Below are 17,144 nucleotides of genomic sequence, written 5' to 3' on the forward strand. Positions count from 1 at the left end.
ATACGGGTGGGAGAGAGTTGTTTCTCATAATGAAAAGAAAGATACGTGACAATGCAACAAGGACAATTTTACGCATTTGTTATTTACTCATATTTGGTGTACTAGCAACTCTTATGTATTGTTAGGGTTGACATTGTCTTAATTTAATTGCATACCACTTTTAAATAAGACAACATAAACTTTGTTTAATCAATTTTGTTCGAGTTATGATATAAATATATAGCATAATTATGATGTTGCCAAGTTTATATATAAATTATGGTTCAATAATACATTTTAGTTGTGCTATTAACACTCATATTTAACTATGAACATGTATATACATGAAAAACATAATCATGTAACTTGTATAATCAATTATACTAATTAATATACCTAATGAATTACATGGTTATACTATTTGAATGATCAAATAAGACAAATACTATTTTTTTTAAAATTTTCTTGGTATCACACATTAATGTTAACGTATGATATGGAAACCAATAATTTTAATTAGTCATTCATTTACCTACAAATCAATGAATTTTGACAATTAGTATACCAACACACTATAAACATAACGAAAAAATTATTTTATTAAATCAAATTAAAAATATTACATTTTCACGTTTTTTTCATATAATCACATGACTAAACAAATTTTAACTTTATTTCCAATTCATTATATATAAATAATTTAACATTTTAAATATTTTTTTCTAAGTTATTTATTATTCAAAATATCACTTATATTCTTTCTAAATAAAATACACTGATTACTGATTGACATAGTAACAATTTTTTAAACACCATTAATTTTTTTCTCCTTATACTTACATTAATAATGTATATTAAAAGAAATTTACCTATTTTTTCTACATATTTTCTCTCAATTCATTTTTTTTTCTTTTGCTTTCACACTGTTCAAATAAAAGCTTAAAAGGGTTTCATAGAAAACAAAGTCTACCCTTAACATTTTACTATAAACAACTATTATAATTTTAAAATCAGTTTAAACTCTCATTTGGTATTTGTGTGTTAATCTTAACTTGATCATTATTTTTTTTTCGATTTCAATCAAATTTAAAAACTTTTTAAAATAAGCCAATTAAACCCTCGTTATTAAGTTTTTACTCACACCACGCGGTGCAAACATTATTATTAGCTCAGTTACAATAGGATTAAATTACGTGGATATTTATATTTAAAAAAACAGTTTTTGACGAGGGAAGGAATTAGGGATTTTTTTCTGTCTCGGCAGTTGTCTCGGAGCTCCTTTTGCTTCCTCTGTTTTTTCTCAAATGCTTTATTGGCTTTTTCAAGACACAACAACCCATGTTCCATTAACCTACAAATTGAGGGATATATAGCTTAATATTTGTCATTCCTGAGCAACATTGAGTCATTATTTCAATCCAAATTTGGCTCTCAGAAGAATGAATAAGTTACCTCGTCATTGGCGTTGGGCTGCTTCTGAAACTTTAAACTCTACCAGGGGAAGAGTAGCTGGTTATGGCTTGAACAATTTCGTGAAGTTTATCGGAAAAATTCTTCCTTTAGAGTGCTCACAAATAAATAAATGACACTGATATTTATGTGTCTGCAAAATTTGGAAGCTAAAAGGGGGAGAGTTTCGAGTTACTTAATTTGAGGTAAACCTATTGTTGTCTCAGTGCAAGATATTAGGGGAAACATATTTTCAGTATGTGACCTTTTTGGTATGCCGGATGCCTGCACCCATGATTATACCTCTCCTCCAACGCCCACGCCCTCGCCGGCGAAATTCCTTCCTCCATCGGAGACCTAATTTTAACAGTTGGATTTGCATATCTCTGTGATAAATATCAAACCACTAGACTAGGAATCCGATTCGATTTGTGGACAAACGATATACAACCAGTAAACCCAGATAAACAATTTCCCCAAATTTCTTTGCATGATTAAAACCGAAACCCATTTCCTTCGATAAAATATGTATTCAGATGTGAAACATACTATGGGAAAATTCAAATACCGAGGCCCCAAACTAGAAGAAGAACAAAATTAAAAACAATGTAAACGAAAAACATAAATCAATGACAGGAAAACATAATCAAAATTCACAAAAATCATCAGTGGAATGAGGGTTTGGCGCAATGGCCAGCCCGAGAGTCACCGGCGGAGAAGGACAACCTCCTTCCATGTCCAGGCCGCCGTGTCCGTCATTCAGGTCCGTCGTCGGAGTACGGTTTCCGACCTCCAGTCCCTCACGAGCATCGTCGGATCGGCGCCGGATTGTCCTCTGAGACAGTCGCCCAAGATGCTGCTAAAGGTAGCCGTGCCGAGAAGCCTCTCGCCCGCGCAGGTGCCGTTGACGTACCGTCGCCGACCTCATATAAACGGCAAGGATGACGAAGACTCTGGATTCCTAATATTTCCAATTAAATTTTAAACCATGTCACCTAAAAAAAATTAAACATAATATAATAATGTTATGTATCATTTTAAGTGTATACCACGTCATCATAGTAGTTTTCCTGTATTCTAGCCTCTGAATCTCCTCTTTCGAACTCTAACGCTCAAGTTGAACGTTGTTTAAAGAATTTTATCTCACAATGAGTATTGGGATTTTAGTAACATGTCTTTACTTTTGCATTTTAACCTTGTATTTATAAGTTATTTTATGAACCTTAAGTTCACAGTCAAATAAAACGAATTTACCTTTAAATTCGGTGAGCTACAACTTCTTTATTCTGTAATCTATTATTAATATCATCAATCAATATCTTTAATTAATATCTTTAATCATTTTGTTATTATTTTATTAACTATTAAACTATTGCTCCAATATTAATAATAATTTAAACCCTAACCCAGCTATAATCCATCATAAACAACTTACACGCTGATCTTGTTGTATCCCAATGCTAAAGACTTAAACACTGATCCAACATCAATAAAACCGTTTACTCTAGCTGCCTCTGCCTCTGTTGACTGACAGAGTAGACCGAAAGGTTGCAAGTGTTAACCATTCGGCTACCCTCTGTACCATACACAATTTTTTATATATCTTAATTTTTTGTTTAAAAACTTAACTTATTTTAATTTTAATCTTTTCACTTTCACAGTCGAAATTGAGCGTTGAAAATGTGATTTCCAATTATATTTGCACCAAGACTATGTAATACATTTTATAATATATTGTGTTATTAAAAAATGAAAGTTAATTCATTACTAACATAGGAAGAATCATAAAAATAAACAAATAAGTTTTCACATGCAAGCATTAATTACCTTCTTGAGTTGAAAGCCATAACATACCGAAAATGCAATAAACAAAGTACAAAAAGAAAGAAAACCAACCGTAAAGAAAGAAATGAGATGGCTGCACGTGTCAGTTGGCTTTCCATGCAAGAGTGACACGAAACACTTTGTGTTGAGTTCAGTGATTTCCTATTACTTTCCTACTTGTGTTTTTTTCATCAACTCACTGCACACACGTTTCTCTCTTTTGCTTCATTTCCAGGTTCTCTTTCTCTCTTTCTCGAGTCTATTTTTCTATTCTCATATGCATATGATATTTGTTTGATAATAGACATAGAATTAGCAAATTTGCATGCTGCACATTGAATTCTGAAAGCAATAGCGTTTCTGGGTTGTTCTTGATTTTACCTTTTACACTCGATGCCGATGAATTGTAAGTTTATGCCTATATAAAAAATAATAGGAGCATTAGAAAGGAAACATATTTTACCTTTTGAAATTGAAACTACTGCAATTCATGAATCCGGAAATTGCATTCACTGGAATCTGAACTACTTGGGAAGAAAAACAGAGGTGTTGGATGAAGTATAGTACATTTAATTAGATTCTATTCCATTTTTATAGTTGTACTATGGTGACAACAACGTTTTAAACCTAGGACCTGGTGCAAACTACCCAAACCCTTCACTGCTATGTTGACTCTGGTGGGTTCAATTCTATTCCACTTCAACCTATCATAAATAACTCAAATAATGGGAGCTAATGTTATTCTTTGTTGTCTCTTTCCTTGAATCCAAAATTAGTCTAAAAGTCTTCCGATAAATCCAACCAAATATACCAATTAGCAGGTAACAAGCACATTGCTGCCAGATCTGTCTCTGTTGTTTTTCCCCAAACCCTTTCCTTTCAAGGATGAATGGACAAATTTACAATTACCAAAAATAACACTGGGCCAAAACCCTTCTACCCGTTGATAATGAAATTGATCCGATAAATGAAACAAGAAAAGAACCTGGTTTTAAACTTCTACATCATTGAGATATGAGGAGCACTAGAATCTGGGAAGTGTAAAATATACCTTTGAAGTTTGCTGTTTGGAGGAAATACAATGTAGACACCTGAAACCCGAGGAAGAAATATATCAGCATGCAGTTCTTCACAAACTTTATGCAAGAATCCATCACCTAGCTTTAATCCAACCAAGTAAAGTAGTGTACTTGAGAGTTTAATTTTTATAAGATTGAGGAATTTTCAATTACTTCAGGCATATAAACTCTCCAACTATGTAATATACAATGCTTGTCTTTTTTTGTCAGGTGCTGGTGCTGAAGTAGTGACCTTTCTATATGGTTGTTGGTTGGTTGCTATGTTTGATTTCCAAATTGTCAGTAGTTTGCATTTTGCACATCATATACACACTAATTACAGAAGAACCTTATGTTGATTCTGTTCCAACTATTAATGGTTTATTATTCTTGCAGATTCAACCATGAAGGGATCCAATTTGTTTGATTTCTTCTAGCGTACAGTGGTGTTATTGGGTGTAAAAGTCAATCTGCTGGTTCCAAACCAAGTTTCAACAATGATTCTTTCTGCCCTTTTAACTTCTGTGGGAATTAATCTTGGCCTCTGTTTTTTATTTTTCACCCTATATTCCGTATTGAGAAGGCAGCCTGGTAATATCACTGTCTATGCACCACGCCTAGTTGCTGAAGGAAAAGTTAAAGAGGGTGGCCATTTTAACTTGGAAAGATTGTTACCTACTGCTGGTTGGGTGAAGCAGGCATGGGAGCCTTCCGAGGACGATTTTTTATCATCTTCAGGCCTAGATGCTTTTGTTTTCATGCGCATATTTATCTTTAGGTGATAATACGTTTGGTTGTTTCTAAATTTGAAGATGTATCATGACATTTCTTATCAAACCGAAATCTGCTAGATAACTTAGGTTTTTGAGGTTTTAATAACTTTTTATGGAAATTCCTGCATTACATGTGTCAATGATCTATCTTTAAGCTTAAGTTTATATATATTTTTATGCATACGTAAATGAGCATAGATGATTTTCCATCAGAAGAGGATTTTCTATATTATACTATTATTGGTATACACTGCTGTATATTCAATTCAATTGTCTTAATTTTTTTCACCTGATTGGCACCAAGTTTTGCTGCTTGTATTCTTGAATGTCTAACTGAATGTAAATAGTAATGTTTTCAAGATGATACACATTCATATGCAACCAATTATTTTAAGTGACAGCTAACTTTTATCTTATTTTGGAGCCAATCGTATGTTCATTACAACTACTTGTTTTGCTGTAAAATATGTGCAAGTCTTTCTATTTTCTGTGACCTTATTCTGTTTATTTGAAGAACATTTTTACTTGTTTCAGCTAATTTTTTTCCATCTTTTTATTGTATTGTACAGTTTGAAAGTATTTGCTGTTGGTGGAGTTATTGGTATGTTTGTTCTTCTTCCAATAAATTATGCGGGGAGTCAACTTAGTGATGATTCGGATTTTCAACACAAGTCTCTGGATTCATTCAGTATTTCTAATGTTAATAATGGTTCAAACAGGTGAATGTAATGGATCAAAATGGTCTGAACTGTTGGGAATTAGTTATTCATGATGCAGAACATGTATAAAATATTGATTTGTAATTCTTGAGTTAGTTTCATTTCATTTTCTCCAATGTTGACCAACTTTTATGTGAGAGAGGAGTTAGTTTTGTGTATGGTTGGCATTGACCTTATAGTGAATGAAACTGATGAAATCTGGAGCTGATGACCTTTTTGTCATCTTTAAGTCAATTAAATCCAAGTGTGCTCTCACTTGAGACGTATCTTCTGCTTTCATGGAACTGGATTTCCTGTGCTCACAAAAAAATAGTGAGGAATTCGTTTTGGAAAACTTTTCCTCTAGAACTATTGTGAGCAATGTAACTACTATATGGATTCAACTCAGTCATTATGTATTATTACCTACAAACATGATGGAAGATATTGTTCATTGTGTAAAACTCTATCTTTAAAGTTTGTAAAAATCAAAATTTATGCTAGAAATCTTATTTTTCACCTCTATAGCAAGTAGCTGGGACTGAAAGTGAAAATTTAGTTATTTCATGCATCAAATGAAATACCCTGTCAAGGATCCTATATTAACCAGGCATTTCAAAACTGTTAGGATTTATGTAATCTCATGCATAATTTTTGGTTCCCATGTACATATAAATTCTGAAAGCAAGTCAATATAGTATAACATTCTGCACATTAAATTGCTTGCCTAGGGGTGGTGATTTCTATATAGTTCTATTAAATTGTCTTATTTGATGACTTTGGATTATTGGATATTTTCTCGAGTATCTTTTTCACTATTTGTTGTTTACATTTTCAATAGATAATATGATTTTCTTGAATTCATCATATCTTCATTTGATCTCTCCATTGTCTACCATGAGTGGGGCAGGAAGCTTTGACTAGATTAAGAAGCCTGAATTTTCATTGTCATACATTTACTTTGTAAAGTCGGGGTTTCTAAATAATTCATTTCTTCACCCAAAGCCTGAACATGTAAACAATATATTGTCATTTACGTGTTCATTTGGTCTTTATCCAGGTTATGGGTCCACTTTTCTGCTGCATATGTTTTCACTGGAATTGTTTGCTATCTTCTTTATTGTGTAAGTTTTATTGTTCAAGTTAGCTTTTATTTTTTCTCTTCTTTTATGAAGTTAGGGACATAATTTTCATGTTTAATGTTAATTCCTTATGCAGGAGTATTTGTACATTTCATCCAAAAGAATTGCTTATTTCTATTCATCCAAGCCTCAACCTCAGCAGTTTACCTTATTAGTCCGTGGTATTCCTATTCCACCTGGAAGTACATGTCATGATACTGTTGAGCGTTTTTTCCTAGAGTATCACCCTTCCACATATCTCTCACATTCGGTGATCCGCCGAAACAACAAACTTCAAAGTCTTGTTGTAAGTGTTTTTCTAGAGCTCCAACTGATTCAATCTTTTTCTCTCGATTGTTGTTTTCATAGTAAATCATTGGCATGTAATGCATCACTTTGAAAAGGAAGAGTATATCTTCCAAATACTTGCATGTCTAGTGTGAAAGATTCATATTTTACCCTCTTAAAGAAATCATTAAGAGAGAAGAATTACAATGGAGGAGGATCAGTGAAAAAGAACATTTGTGAGAGCAAACTAGTCCTGGGAAAATAACTTACAATCCTACTTGTTGTGGTTTTTTTTATCAGCAAAGAAAAAATAAATAGAAATAGAGCACTTGTGGGGTACTCTAACCCTTTTACAAAAAATGTGCATGTTAGCCCTCTACATAAGATGTTTAAAGAGCCCAAAAGAGAAGCTTGCTTCAAACAAATAGCTTCCCACATGTGCCAGGTCAACGTATATACCTGATTATGATTCAAAATATAAACCCTGCTCATGATTCAATACCCACCAAAGATACAGGAATGCAAAAAGGTGCCTAGTATGCAACTCACTAAACAAAACAAAAAGGGATAACCAAACTACACCCCAGATTCCTTGTGTTTTATGCTTGCCTTTCATAGTAACCAGACTTGGTGTTTCCTGTGCTTTCTCTTGGCTTACTTGTTGTGTATTGTATTGCATATGCGAAAAATCTATATCTTATTGTATTATCCTTAATGCTTTGGATAACTACCTTAATATAATGGTTTTCATACTGAATAATGAAAATAGCATTGCAGATTAAAAGCAATTATTGATATATTAGATAACAGCTTAAACTTTGAAGTTGAAAGGTTTCTTGAAAAGATAAAACCTCTTTCCAATATTGTTGAGATTAGACATTGACCTATTCTTAAAATATTTGAATTTCTATTGATATGCTGGAGACTAGACAACATGTTCTTTTTTCTTGTTTTATCCCATTGTTTTTACTTCCAAATAGCCTCTCTTTTATGAGAGGGGAGGAATGGTGCATATTTTGTTTGACTTAGGGATTATGTTTCTTCAGGAGTGAAGTTGAACTTCCAATAAATTTTTTTTCTTGTTATTAACTCAGTTTTTTCTTCAAATATTCCACTTTTTTGACTATTAAAGTTCGTTCTTTGAAGAATGATGCAGATAAACTGTACAAAAAGCTCACCAATCTGAAACAAAAGAATGATGCTCCTAAAAGGCATCGGCGAGATGGCTGTTTGGGAATTTGTGGCCGCAAAGTCGATATTGTAGATCACTATGAGAGGAGATTGGGTGATATAGAAGATAATGTGAGACTGGAACAGTCCTCTCTAGAAGCAAAGGTAAACTATCTTGTTCAGGCACTACGAACCTACATTACTGGAATTCTGAGAAAATAATTATGTTTCCTCTTAAGTGTAAAGTTGTTTAATATCTGGTTTGGATTGTAAGCTGCCTAATAGCGAACTGAAATGCTTGGATTATCATTTGCATAAACCAGATTGGCTCTTACAGGATATTTAACTTGATTTGTGATATTAAGACTTGGTTTTGTTTATTATTGGCAATCTGATTAATAATACTATACAACGCGGCAGGAAGCCAAAGGAGATTGGAGAAAGAAAATATGCTAGGGAAAGAAACTCAAATGAAATTGTTTCCAGAATTCTCAACCATTAACTATGATTAACTATGTGCTGAACTAGAAAACATTTTGTTTTGTTAGATAAAAGAACATAGTATACCCATTTATTACTCAACACCAAAATAAACAACAAATATATTATCTGATATACTAATGTAACAATGAATATGTTAACAACAGCAGTAGAACTGTAGTTCCGGTAAACAATATGTTGATTACGGGATTTGGATCTTAAAAAGTTCTGCCGTACTCTTGGATATTTTTTCCTACGATGGATATCATTTGTTAATACCTAGGTTTTTATGGTTCTTTTGGTGATGTCTAATACACCCTTATTCTGTAATCACTTTCAACTTAAAGGAAGTTCAAGCTGCCTTTGTCTCATTTAAGACACGGTTTGGTGCTGCAATAGCTTCGCACATTCAAGAAAGTGTCAATCCCACAGAATGGGTTACTGAGAAAGCTCCTGAGCCTCATGATGTTTATTGGCCTTTCTTTACCGTTTCATTCCTCAAAAGATGGATCGGCAAGGTGGTAGTTTTTGTTGCCTGTACTTCTATTACTTTTCTCTTTTTGATCCCAGTTGCAATAGTACAAGGTCTTACCCATCTTGATCAATTGGAGACGTGGTTCCCCTTTTTGAAAGGCATACTAAGACTGTAAGTGGGGAATTTTACCTTGATTTATCTTTCTCAATAAGGACATACATCGGAGTCATAATATAATATGGTACTCTTGCTTGCAGTTCCTTTTCTATTTCATGAAATATCTGGTTATATGTCATTGATAAACTAGTAATATGAAGCAAATGTTTCCAGCTTTTGAAATTAGGATTTCTCCTCTTCATTATTTAGAATATAGTTACTTGCTGAATTCCTTTGTAATTTTTAACAGACTTATATTTTGATCACCTGGGTTTGTCATTTTGTCTTAGTTTGAATTCTTACTTTAAATATGGTAACATGTTTTCATCTTTCATCTCCGGTGGTAGATTATCTTCGTTTTTTGTTTGTTATGAAGAAGGGCTAGTTAGATTTTAATGTTTCTTTAATTTTCTCGGGCCTTTTATCTTGAATTAATTTTTGTATTTTTGCATTCTAAACAATCTCCATTTAGTAGCTCTCTGTTGCTTCCAGGCTTTTCCAGATTGAGAAATTAATTAGGTGCATGCTGGCTGACGTTTGGTTTCCATTGAATCATATACTATGATTTACAATTTCAGGCAAATATTAGGCATAAATATCTACTATTATAGTTCAGAAAGAATTGTTAACTCTGGTGATGTCAAGCAACATATTAGGTAAAAACCTATGTCCCGCATCAACTAAATATTGTGTCAAGATACAATATTAAGTGATGCTATTTTTATCTTACAAACTAGTTTTGTAAGGTTGAATTTATTAACTCAGAGGGTAGGATAGAGCTGTTGGCCGAAAAAAAGATTGTAAGTTGTTATGGAATTATTCTCTCTGTTGCTCTGTGGTGTATTTACCTTGAGCCCATATGCCACAATTTGTTCTTCAGCTTTTATAGATTACAAAATTATAGATTACTGTAGAGGTTCTGTTTCTATTATTTTCAGCATAAAAGTAATGTACACAGTAGACTTATAGGAATCTTAGGTGAACCACATCACAAAAACTAGCCATTGTATTTCGAGAGCCCAAGGCATTATAAGCTCCACAATAAAATCCTACACTTCTAATGTTGGACTCTCATATCTTTTAATTGGATCCTGAGACAGAATCCAAGCCTTATGTACAATGTAGGACTTGACTTGAATTCCCACCTAGTTGTGTTTGGCACTCATCATATTCCTATTCTACCCTAGAATAAGCTATTCTAGGAAGCACTAGCCTGTGCCACTTTTCAAACAGTACTTTTACATGGAAGGCTTTCTATTGTATTTTTCACACACTTATACTCTTCAACTTGTCTTCTAGGAATTTCTTTTCCAATTTCTTCTTGAGGTGAAGACTTAATTTCCAAGATCCCATCAGAGTGTGAAGCTAGGAATTATACATTTAATGACATAATATGCATTACATGTTTGTTTTAAGCAAAGTGATATAAGATTGGAGGAATTTGACTGGTTAGAGTTGAAAGGAAGAAAAAGGGAGAAAAGGGAAGAATTACATGCTTTCTTTGTTTGGTTTGATAAATTTGAGAATGTTAAGCATGCATTTAACAGCTTGAGTTTTTCATTAAAATGATTATCACCTTTGTGAAATTGGTTGATGACTTAAAACCTTGTTATTCCTGTTCTCATAAAGTAAATTAAACTGCTCACCAAATTATTCGTGCTACCTTGCGTAGATGCTTTCCTTAATAATTTGCTCATTTATCCTTTTATTTCATTATAACTGTTTATAAATCCTTAATACCCAATATATGTGCAGAGTTTTCTAGAAATGTATGATTTTATTTTCTTTTCTTGAACAGGTGACTCTGTGTTTGTGTAAAAGAGTATTGTTTTCTTTTAGCATTGATAATTTCAATGTTTTTCAACTTAAGTTTCCCGATATTTGTTTTCAGGTCAGTTGTGAGCCAAGTTATAACAGGATACCTTCCTAGTTTGATTCTTCAGCTGTTTCTGTCATTTGTTCCACCTATTATGATTATGCTTTCATCCATGCAAGGATACATTTCATGGAGTCAAATACAAAAGAGTGCATGCACTAAAGTATTATGGTTTACGATCTGGAACATTTTCTTTGCAAATGTACTATCAGGGTCAGCTCTCTATCGAGTGAACGTCTTTCTTGAGCCAAAAGAGATTCCTAGAATACTAGCGGAAGCTGTACCATCCCAGGTGAGAATAGCTATTGTATCCCCATGAGACAAGTGCATGAACTTCCCAAAGCTATCCAATATTATATTAATTGAGATTGAATTATCAGCAGTTTTGTTTCTTAATTTTATTGAATTTTATGTTTTTATATTTGTCTATACCCAAAAGTGTAGCTTTAGGAATGATGTTTCATGTAATTTCTGTATGCATCGTGTAGGATATAGATCCCATGAAAAGGTGTTGCAGATAAATCATTGTTATCATAATTTTCAAGTTTGATGGTTAAGACCTGCCATTTTTTTCTAAAGAAATGCAAATATGTGGTTTATATGCACCATGTAGTTTGTTGTCTCTGGCTGCTTAGTCTGGTTGTCTTGGAATTTTGATACTTTTTTAAAGCAGGTTTTCATAAGGTGTTTAAAAATGGAGGAATCCACTGGTGCTGAAGTTTTGGGGTTGATATGCTATTATTGAGATGGTTTCTCTTTTCTACGTGACTATGTACTTGTAATAGTTCATTAACATTGTATTAGCAGTGATAAAGCTGATAAAACAGTGAGACGAGCTTCCTTGTTGTTAGAGAAACTTATGAAAGAGAGAATATATTGTTCTATCGAAATCAATGATCAATTATAATCAATGCTCACTATCTAATATATAACTTTTGATTTCAAAAATACTTTTACGGGAAAGCACATATATTATGATATTTATTAGATATTATTCCACAAATTTGAGGACATCAAGTTCATTTTTTAATAATTTATATATTTGGTGCAGGCATCCTTCTTCATAGCATATGTTGTAACTTCTGGATGGACCACTATAGCATCAGAACTGTTTCAATTGACTACACTTCTTTCCAATTTTATGAGCAGAACTTTTTGTAGAAATAGTGATGGTGATTTTGGTCCCCCTTCAATACCTTACCATAGTGAAATTCCCAGGATTCGTCTCTTTGGTCTTCTTGGTGTAACATACTTCATCCTTGCTCCTTTGATACTGCCATTTCTCTTAGTCTACTTTTGTATGGGATACATCATTTTCCGTAACCAGGTCTGCAAATTACTTCTTTATCCCTCTTAATATGTTTCTCCTACAAATAGTAACTTTATTGTTTTTTCTACTTTTGGAAACTGTTGATGGGAAATATGAATTTGGTGATCATATTGCCATCTGGTGTTGAGAGTTTCATCCATAAAATTTAAACAATTTAATATTATTTGCAGCACTCTTTGATCTATACGACTTTAGAGTGTAAAAAGGTCAGCTGATGGCCTTTTAGAGTTCAAAGTTGGAAGCAGGAATTCATGGTGTCATGGACAAATTAATGAATTAATTAATTACATATATATATATATATATATATATATATATATATATATATATATATTTAACTCTAATGATGTCTTAAATATCTTTTGATGACAGCTGTTGAAAGTTTATGTGCCAAAGTTTGAGACTGGAGGAGAGTTTTGGCCTACAGTGCACAACTCCACAATTTTTTCTTTGGTACTGATGCATATAATAGGCATTGGTATTTTTGGCTTGAAGAAACTTCCCCTTGCATCCATATTGACTATTCCTCTTCCAATTCTCACACTCCTATTCAATGAGTATTGCCAGAAACGGTTTTTCCCTATATTCAAGGATTATCCTGTAGAGGTATGTTAACCTTTGATAGTTAATGATAATTTATCTGATTCTCCCTTATGATAATGTAACCTATATGCATTCCAACTGCCCCTAAAGATTAGTAGACATGTTACTTCCAATGGTTTTTCATTTTCTTGTTTGGTTGGTTTCATTTCAACTATGTTAACCTTGACAAATCATTGCCATTTCTTTCTGCTTCAAAGGGGCATGTTTTTCTATTGAGTTATTGTCTTCTATTTCCACTTCTGTGTTCTTATGAATGGATGTCTTGCCACATGCAGTGTTTGATTAAGAAGGACAGAGCAGACCAGAACCAGCATAATATGATAGAATTTTATGATGAATTGACCAATGCATACAATGATCCAGCTCTGATGCCAAAGAAGTATTCTGAGAGATCTGATAGTCAGAGATCTCCACTTCTGAATAGTTCATAGCTACATTCCTATGGCCTTGGCTAAAACTCCTAACAAGTTTATTTGATTGTCTTTTGGATGTCTGTAGTATTCTTTGTAAAATGTTGGAGTTGATAATGTTTGCAGTGTTCTTGTAATTTGTTAGAGTTGATAATGTGTGTTTGTAACGAGTGCAGAAACTTGTAAAATCAGTATAAGCAATTGCAAGACCTGTGAGTTTGTAATACTATGAGTTTTGATTTTAGTCTCTAAACAAAATTCTTTGGTTTTTGTTTTAAGAAAATTTTATGGTATCATCTATTTTTAGAATTACCAATATCTATCGTATGTTCCAGTTTAGAATTAGAATTATGAATTTCTGACAAAGCTAAGTTTGTAAAGTGCTTGAATTATTATAAGATATGGCATTAAATCTGCCTAAATAAGATCTTGAACAGAGATATAAAAAGTGATTCTTGGAATAGATCTTATTAAATATATTAAAGTACTTAAAGTAAATTTTAATATATTAATTATCTATGAAATAATGAATTAGAAGATAATATTTATGAAAAAACAAAATTTAATAAGTTTTATAAAGGTGGCAAAGTCATAATCCTATTGCAGAGATATGTTAGCCATCAACCCATAAATAATTAAGATCAAGTTATTTTCAATTTCGTATCTATAAATTATTTAATTAGTTTTATTTAGTTTATATACTTCAAATATTATTTATAAAGGCATAAAAAGATATATACAGCTATTTAATTACAAATTTACAACTAATAATTACGTTGATCAAGGTATGGTGAATTCTTGTTCAAAGCAGCTTCCATGTGGCAGAAGATAAGTATAGCAGAAAGAACATCTTCTAGAAACAACATCATGTAATAATTACATCTAACATTTTTCCTTCAAATCCTTGCAAAATTGAATAATAAACAGTTGTGAATGACACAAATGGAAAATAATAAGAGCAAAAAAACAAAAATATATTATAAATTTAACATAGTTTTACACTTATATTCAATAAAAATATTATTATTGTACATTTGAACTCCAACATAAACAATTGTTAATTCGTCATTGAATGCTAAGCAAGATGAAGCATATTCCATATTATGCTGCCAATTAGTCATTCTACCGTTCAGAATATGAAAAGAATAATGCAGAGAAGAAATTGTGTGCAACTTGAGTTTTGATATCAAATGAATATACTATTTTCTTACTCTTCATATGTCATGCACTTATTTTCTTCCGTTCGTATGAAGAGATTTTCATACAAAATAAATTAATCTGCATAAAGCAAAATTTTGTCAACACTATGATTGATATGTTGTAGACTTCTCAACACTATGTCTTGTCATTTTATATTATCATTTTCATGGTTTTTTTCATCTCATGTATGTTTCAATAAGTTTAAAACTCTCACTTTAATTCGGATTAAAATAATTTATAAACATTTTTTTTTATAATTTCTTAAGATGTATTTTAAAAACAAAATTGTGATGAAAATATCAAATTTCACAACTGATAAGTTAATGCTAGATGAAAATTTCCCTTTATTAACTATCTCATAATTATATATATATATATATATATATATATATATATATATATATATATATATATATATATATATATATATATATATGTATGTATATATGTATATATATCTTCTTGATTTATCTAATAAAGGTATTATGAATTCTATGTATTACTTATAATGTGTCAGATGTTTTTGGTGAAGTAATGATTCAGAATTCAAATAACATATTTGATTCTATTTAGTAATTTATTCTTATGTTATTTTATTTATTTTCAGTTTAATATTAATTTTTTGGATACTTTATATTTATATTATTTAATTTAAGTTTAGATAATGATCTTCTTTCTTAATTTTATATTTTTCATTTAATTTATTTACATACTTGTTCTTTGCTGCTTTAATTATATTTATGTTTGATTTATTTCAAATCATCACTCCTCTTTTATTTATTTACCCTTTTATCATTTAATTTACCTGACTCTTGTAGATTATTTTATGTTGGTATTATTCATCAATAGCATGTTGTCTTTTTTTCTTCAATTCATTTACATTTTTGTTATTTCATTTGTTTTCTCGTATTAACTAGAACTTCTAATTCAAGTAAAATAAGACTATTAAAATATAATTTCCTCTCCAGAAAATAATCAGTTAAATTACCACTAATTAAATTTCGAAATATGATGTCGTATTCTTTTTTAGATTTTTACCCTATCTTTGCAATAATAATTTATGACTATGTGAATAACATAAGTCAAACTAATAGTTAGAAATATTAATGGTAGGATTGAAAAGCAAAATTAAAACGTTAATAAATAGCAAAAAAGGTAAAGTTTGTATGTTTGTGCACATCATCATGAAATTTATTATTATTTCTTCTTCATACACAGTAAAATATAATAAACATTTTATTTAACAGATTTTAACTAAGTCTATAGGTTCAAAAGTTATTATTTGTATATATTTGATATCTTCTTAAAACAAGAAAGTGATAGATAAATCTTCAAAATATATAATAACTTAACTTGTGGAACACATTTATATAATAGAATTGCATGTGTATGGAATTTAATTGATCAAACAATGAACATGATTCATATTCAAACGTTATTTTCAGCAACAAAATTTTGAAACATTGTCAATTTTTACGAAGTTCGTAAACAATTAAATGGAGACAATTCATTCGTTAAGAGGCTGCCACGTGGAAGAAGAAGGGAGAGGATGGACTGGTCAATGTTTGAATACAGTCACCGTTTGGTTATAAATTTAGGGTTTAATTTGATATGTAAGCATCATTTATATTATATCCATAAAATAATTTATCACTCACTTAATTATAGGTTTCGTCACTTCTATTTTTAATATGTAGTTTTTTATTTTTTCTGATTTTAGTAATCACATTTTAGAGTATTTGAAATTTTAGTTCAGAACACGTTATTTTTATGTTTTAATTAATTAAATTATTGCTTAATGGTATTTTAAATTGTCGTAGTTTAATAATATCAATTTGAATTAATAAAACGCACTTAAAAGTGAAGATTAAATCAAAATTACAAATTTTTAAAATTTACGGACTAAAATCTCAAACGAAAAATAGGGAGATCAATTCCTAAATTAAAAATTTAAAGAACCCGAAATATTCAATTTATTCTTTTATCATTTCATTATTAAAAAGTTTCAACTATTCATATAGCTTTTTTTTTTCAGATAGGGTATATTTATTCATCTTTTACAAGAAACAGACCTCATTAAATTCATAGAATACAAAAATATAAAAATAATTAACTTCTCCTCATACATAAACTAACTTGTAAAATATATTTCATTCCATTGTATGAAAATTGTAGTTATAATTTGTATATAAGCTAATTTTAGCTTTTTTTTCTTTTTAATAAAATTCTCGTTAGGTATATATCAAGCTAATTT

At 31.0% G+C, this 17,144-nt stretch overlaps 1 protein-coding gene and 1 long non-coding RNA gene across 5 annotated transcripts; one reads left to right on the plus strand and one right to left on the minus strand.

Moving 5' to 3' along the window:
- Positions 1-1,835: 1,835 nt before the first annotated feature.
- Positions 1,836-2,616, minus strand: LOC148200094 (uncharacterized). The gene is made up of 2 exons (XR_015786296.1): positions 2,478-2,616; positions 1,836-2,389 (listed from the first exon to the last, which is right to left on the minus strand). It is a non-coding gene; the product is annotated as an uncharacterized LOC148200094 (long non-coding RNA).
- Positions 2,617-3,333: 717 nt separating this feature from the next.
- Positions 3,334-13,934, plus strand: LOC124821077 (hyperosmolality-gated Ca2+ permeable channel 2.3-like). 4 transcript variants are annotated; one of them, XM_088113672.1, is made up of 12 exons: positions 3,418-3,487; positions 4,542-4,609; positions 4,707-5,088; positions 5,653-5,802; positions 6,842-6,905; positions 7,000-7,209; positions 8,337-8,525; positions 9,188-9,486; positions 11,363-11,639; positions 12,399-12,674; positions 13,050-13,283; positions 13,556-13,934. In XM_088113672.1, the coding sequence occupies exons 3-12, from the start codon at positions 4,808-4,810 to the stop codon at positions 13,709-13,711; spliced, it is 2,136 nt and encodes a 711-aa protein (XP_087969798.1). In that variant the 5' UTR covers positions 3,418-3,487; positions 4,542-4,609; positions 4,707-4,807; the 3' UTR covers positions 13,712-13,934. The 4 variants fall into 4 exon arrangements, with proteins under 4 accessions (XP_087969801.1, XP_087969798.1, XP_087969802.1 ...); XM_088113676.1 differs by having other exon boundaries at positions 3,449-3,487; positions 4,542-4,581; XM_088113673.1 differs by lacking the exon at positions 3,418-3,487 and adding an exon at positions 3,562-4,428.
- The last annotated feature ends 3,210 nt before the right edge of the window (positions 13,935-17,144 follow it).

Source organism: Vigna umbellata, chromosome 4 (assembly GCF_029865625.1).
Source record: "Vigna umbellata cultivar VRB3 chromosome 4, Vumbellata_1.0, whole genome shotgun sequence".
Classification (NCBI taxonomy): domain Eukaryota; kingdom Viridiplantae; phylum Streptophyta; class Magnoliopsida; order Fabales; family Fabaceae; genus Vigna; species Vigna umbellata.

What these genes read in the sequence shown, in the direction of transcription:
- LOC124821077 (XM_088113675.1), top strand. Translation starts at nt 4,808, where the DNA reads ATGATTCTTTCTGCCCTTTTAACTTCTGTGGGAATTAATCTTGGCCTC. An exon ending in CGGAAGCTGTACCATCCCAG is followed by an intron (nt 11,640 to 12,398) that starts GTGAGAATAGCT and finishes TATTTGGTGCAG; the next exon opens with GCATCCTTCTTCATAGCATA. An exon ending in TCAAGGATTATCCTGTAGAG is followed by an intron (nt 13,284 to 13,555) that starts GTATGTTAACCT and finishes TGCCACATGCAG; the next exon opens with TGTTTGATTAAGAAGGACAG.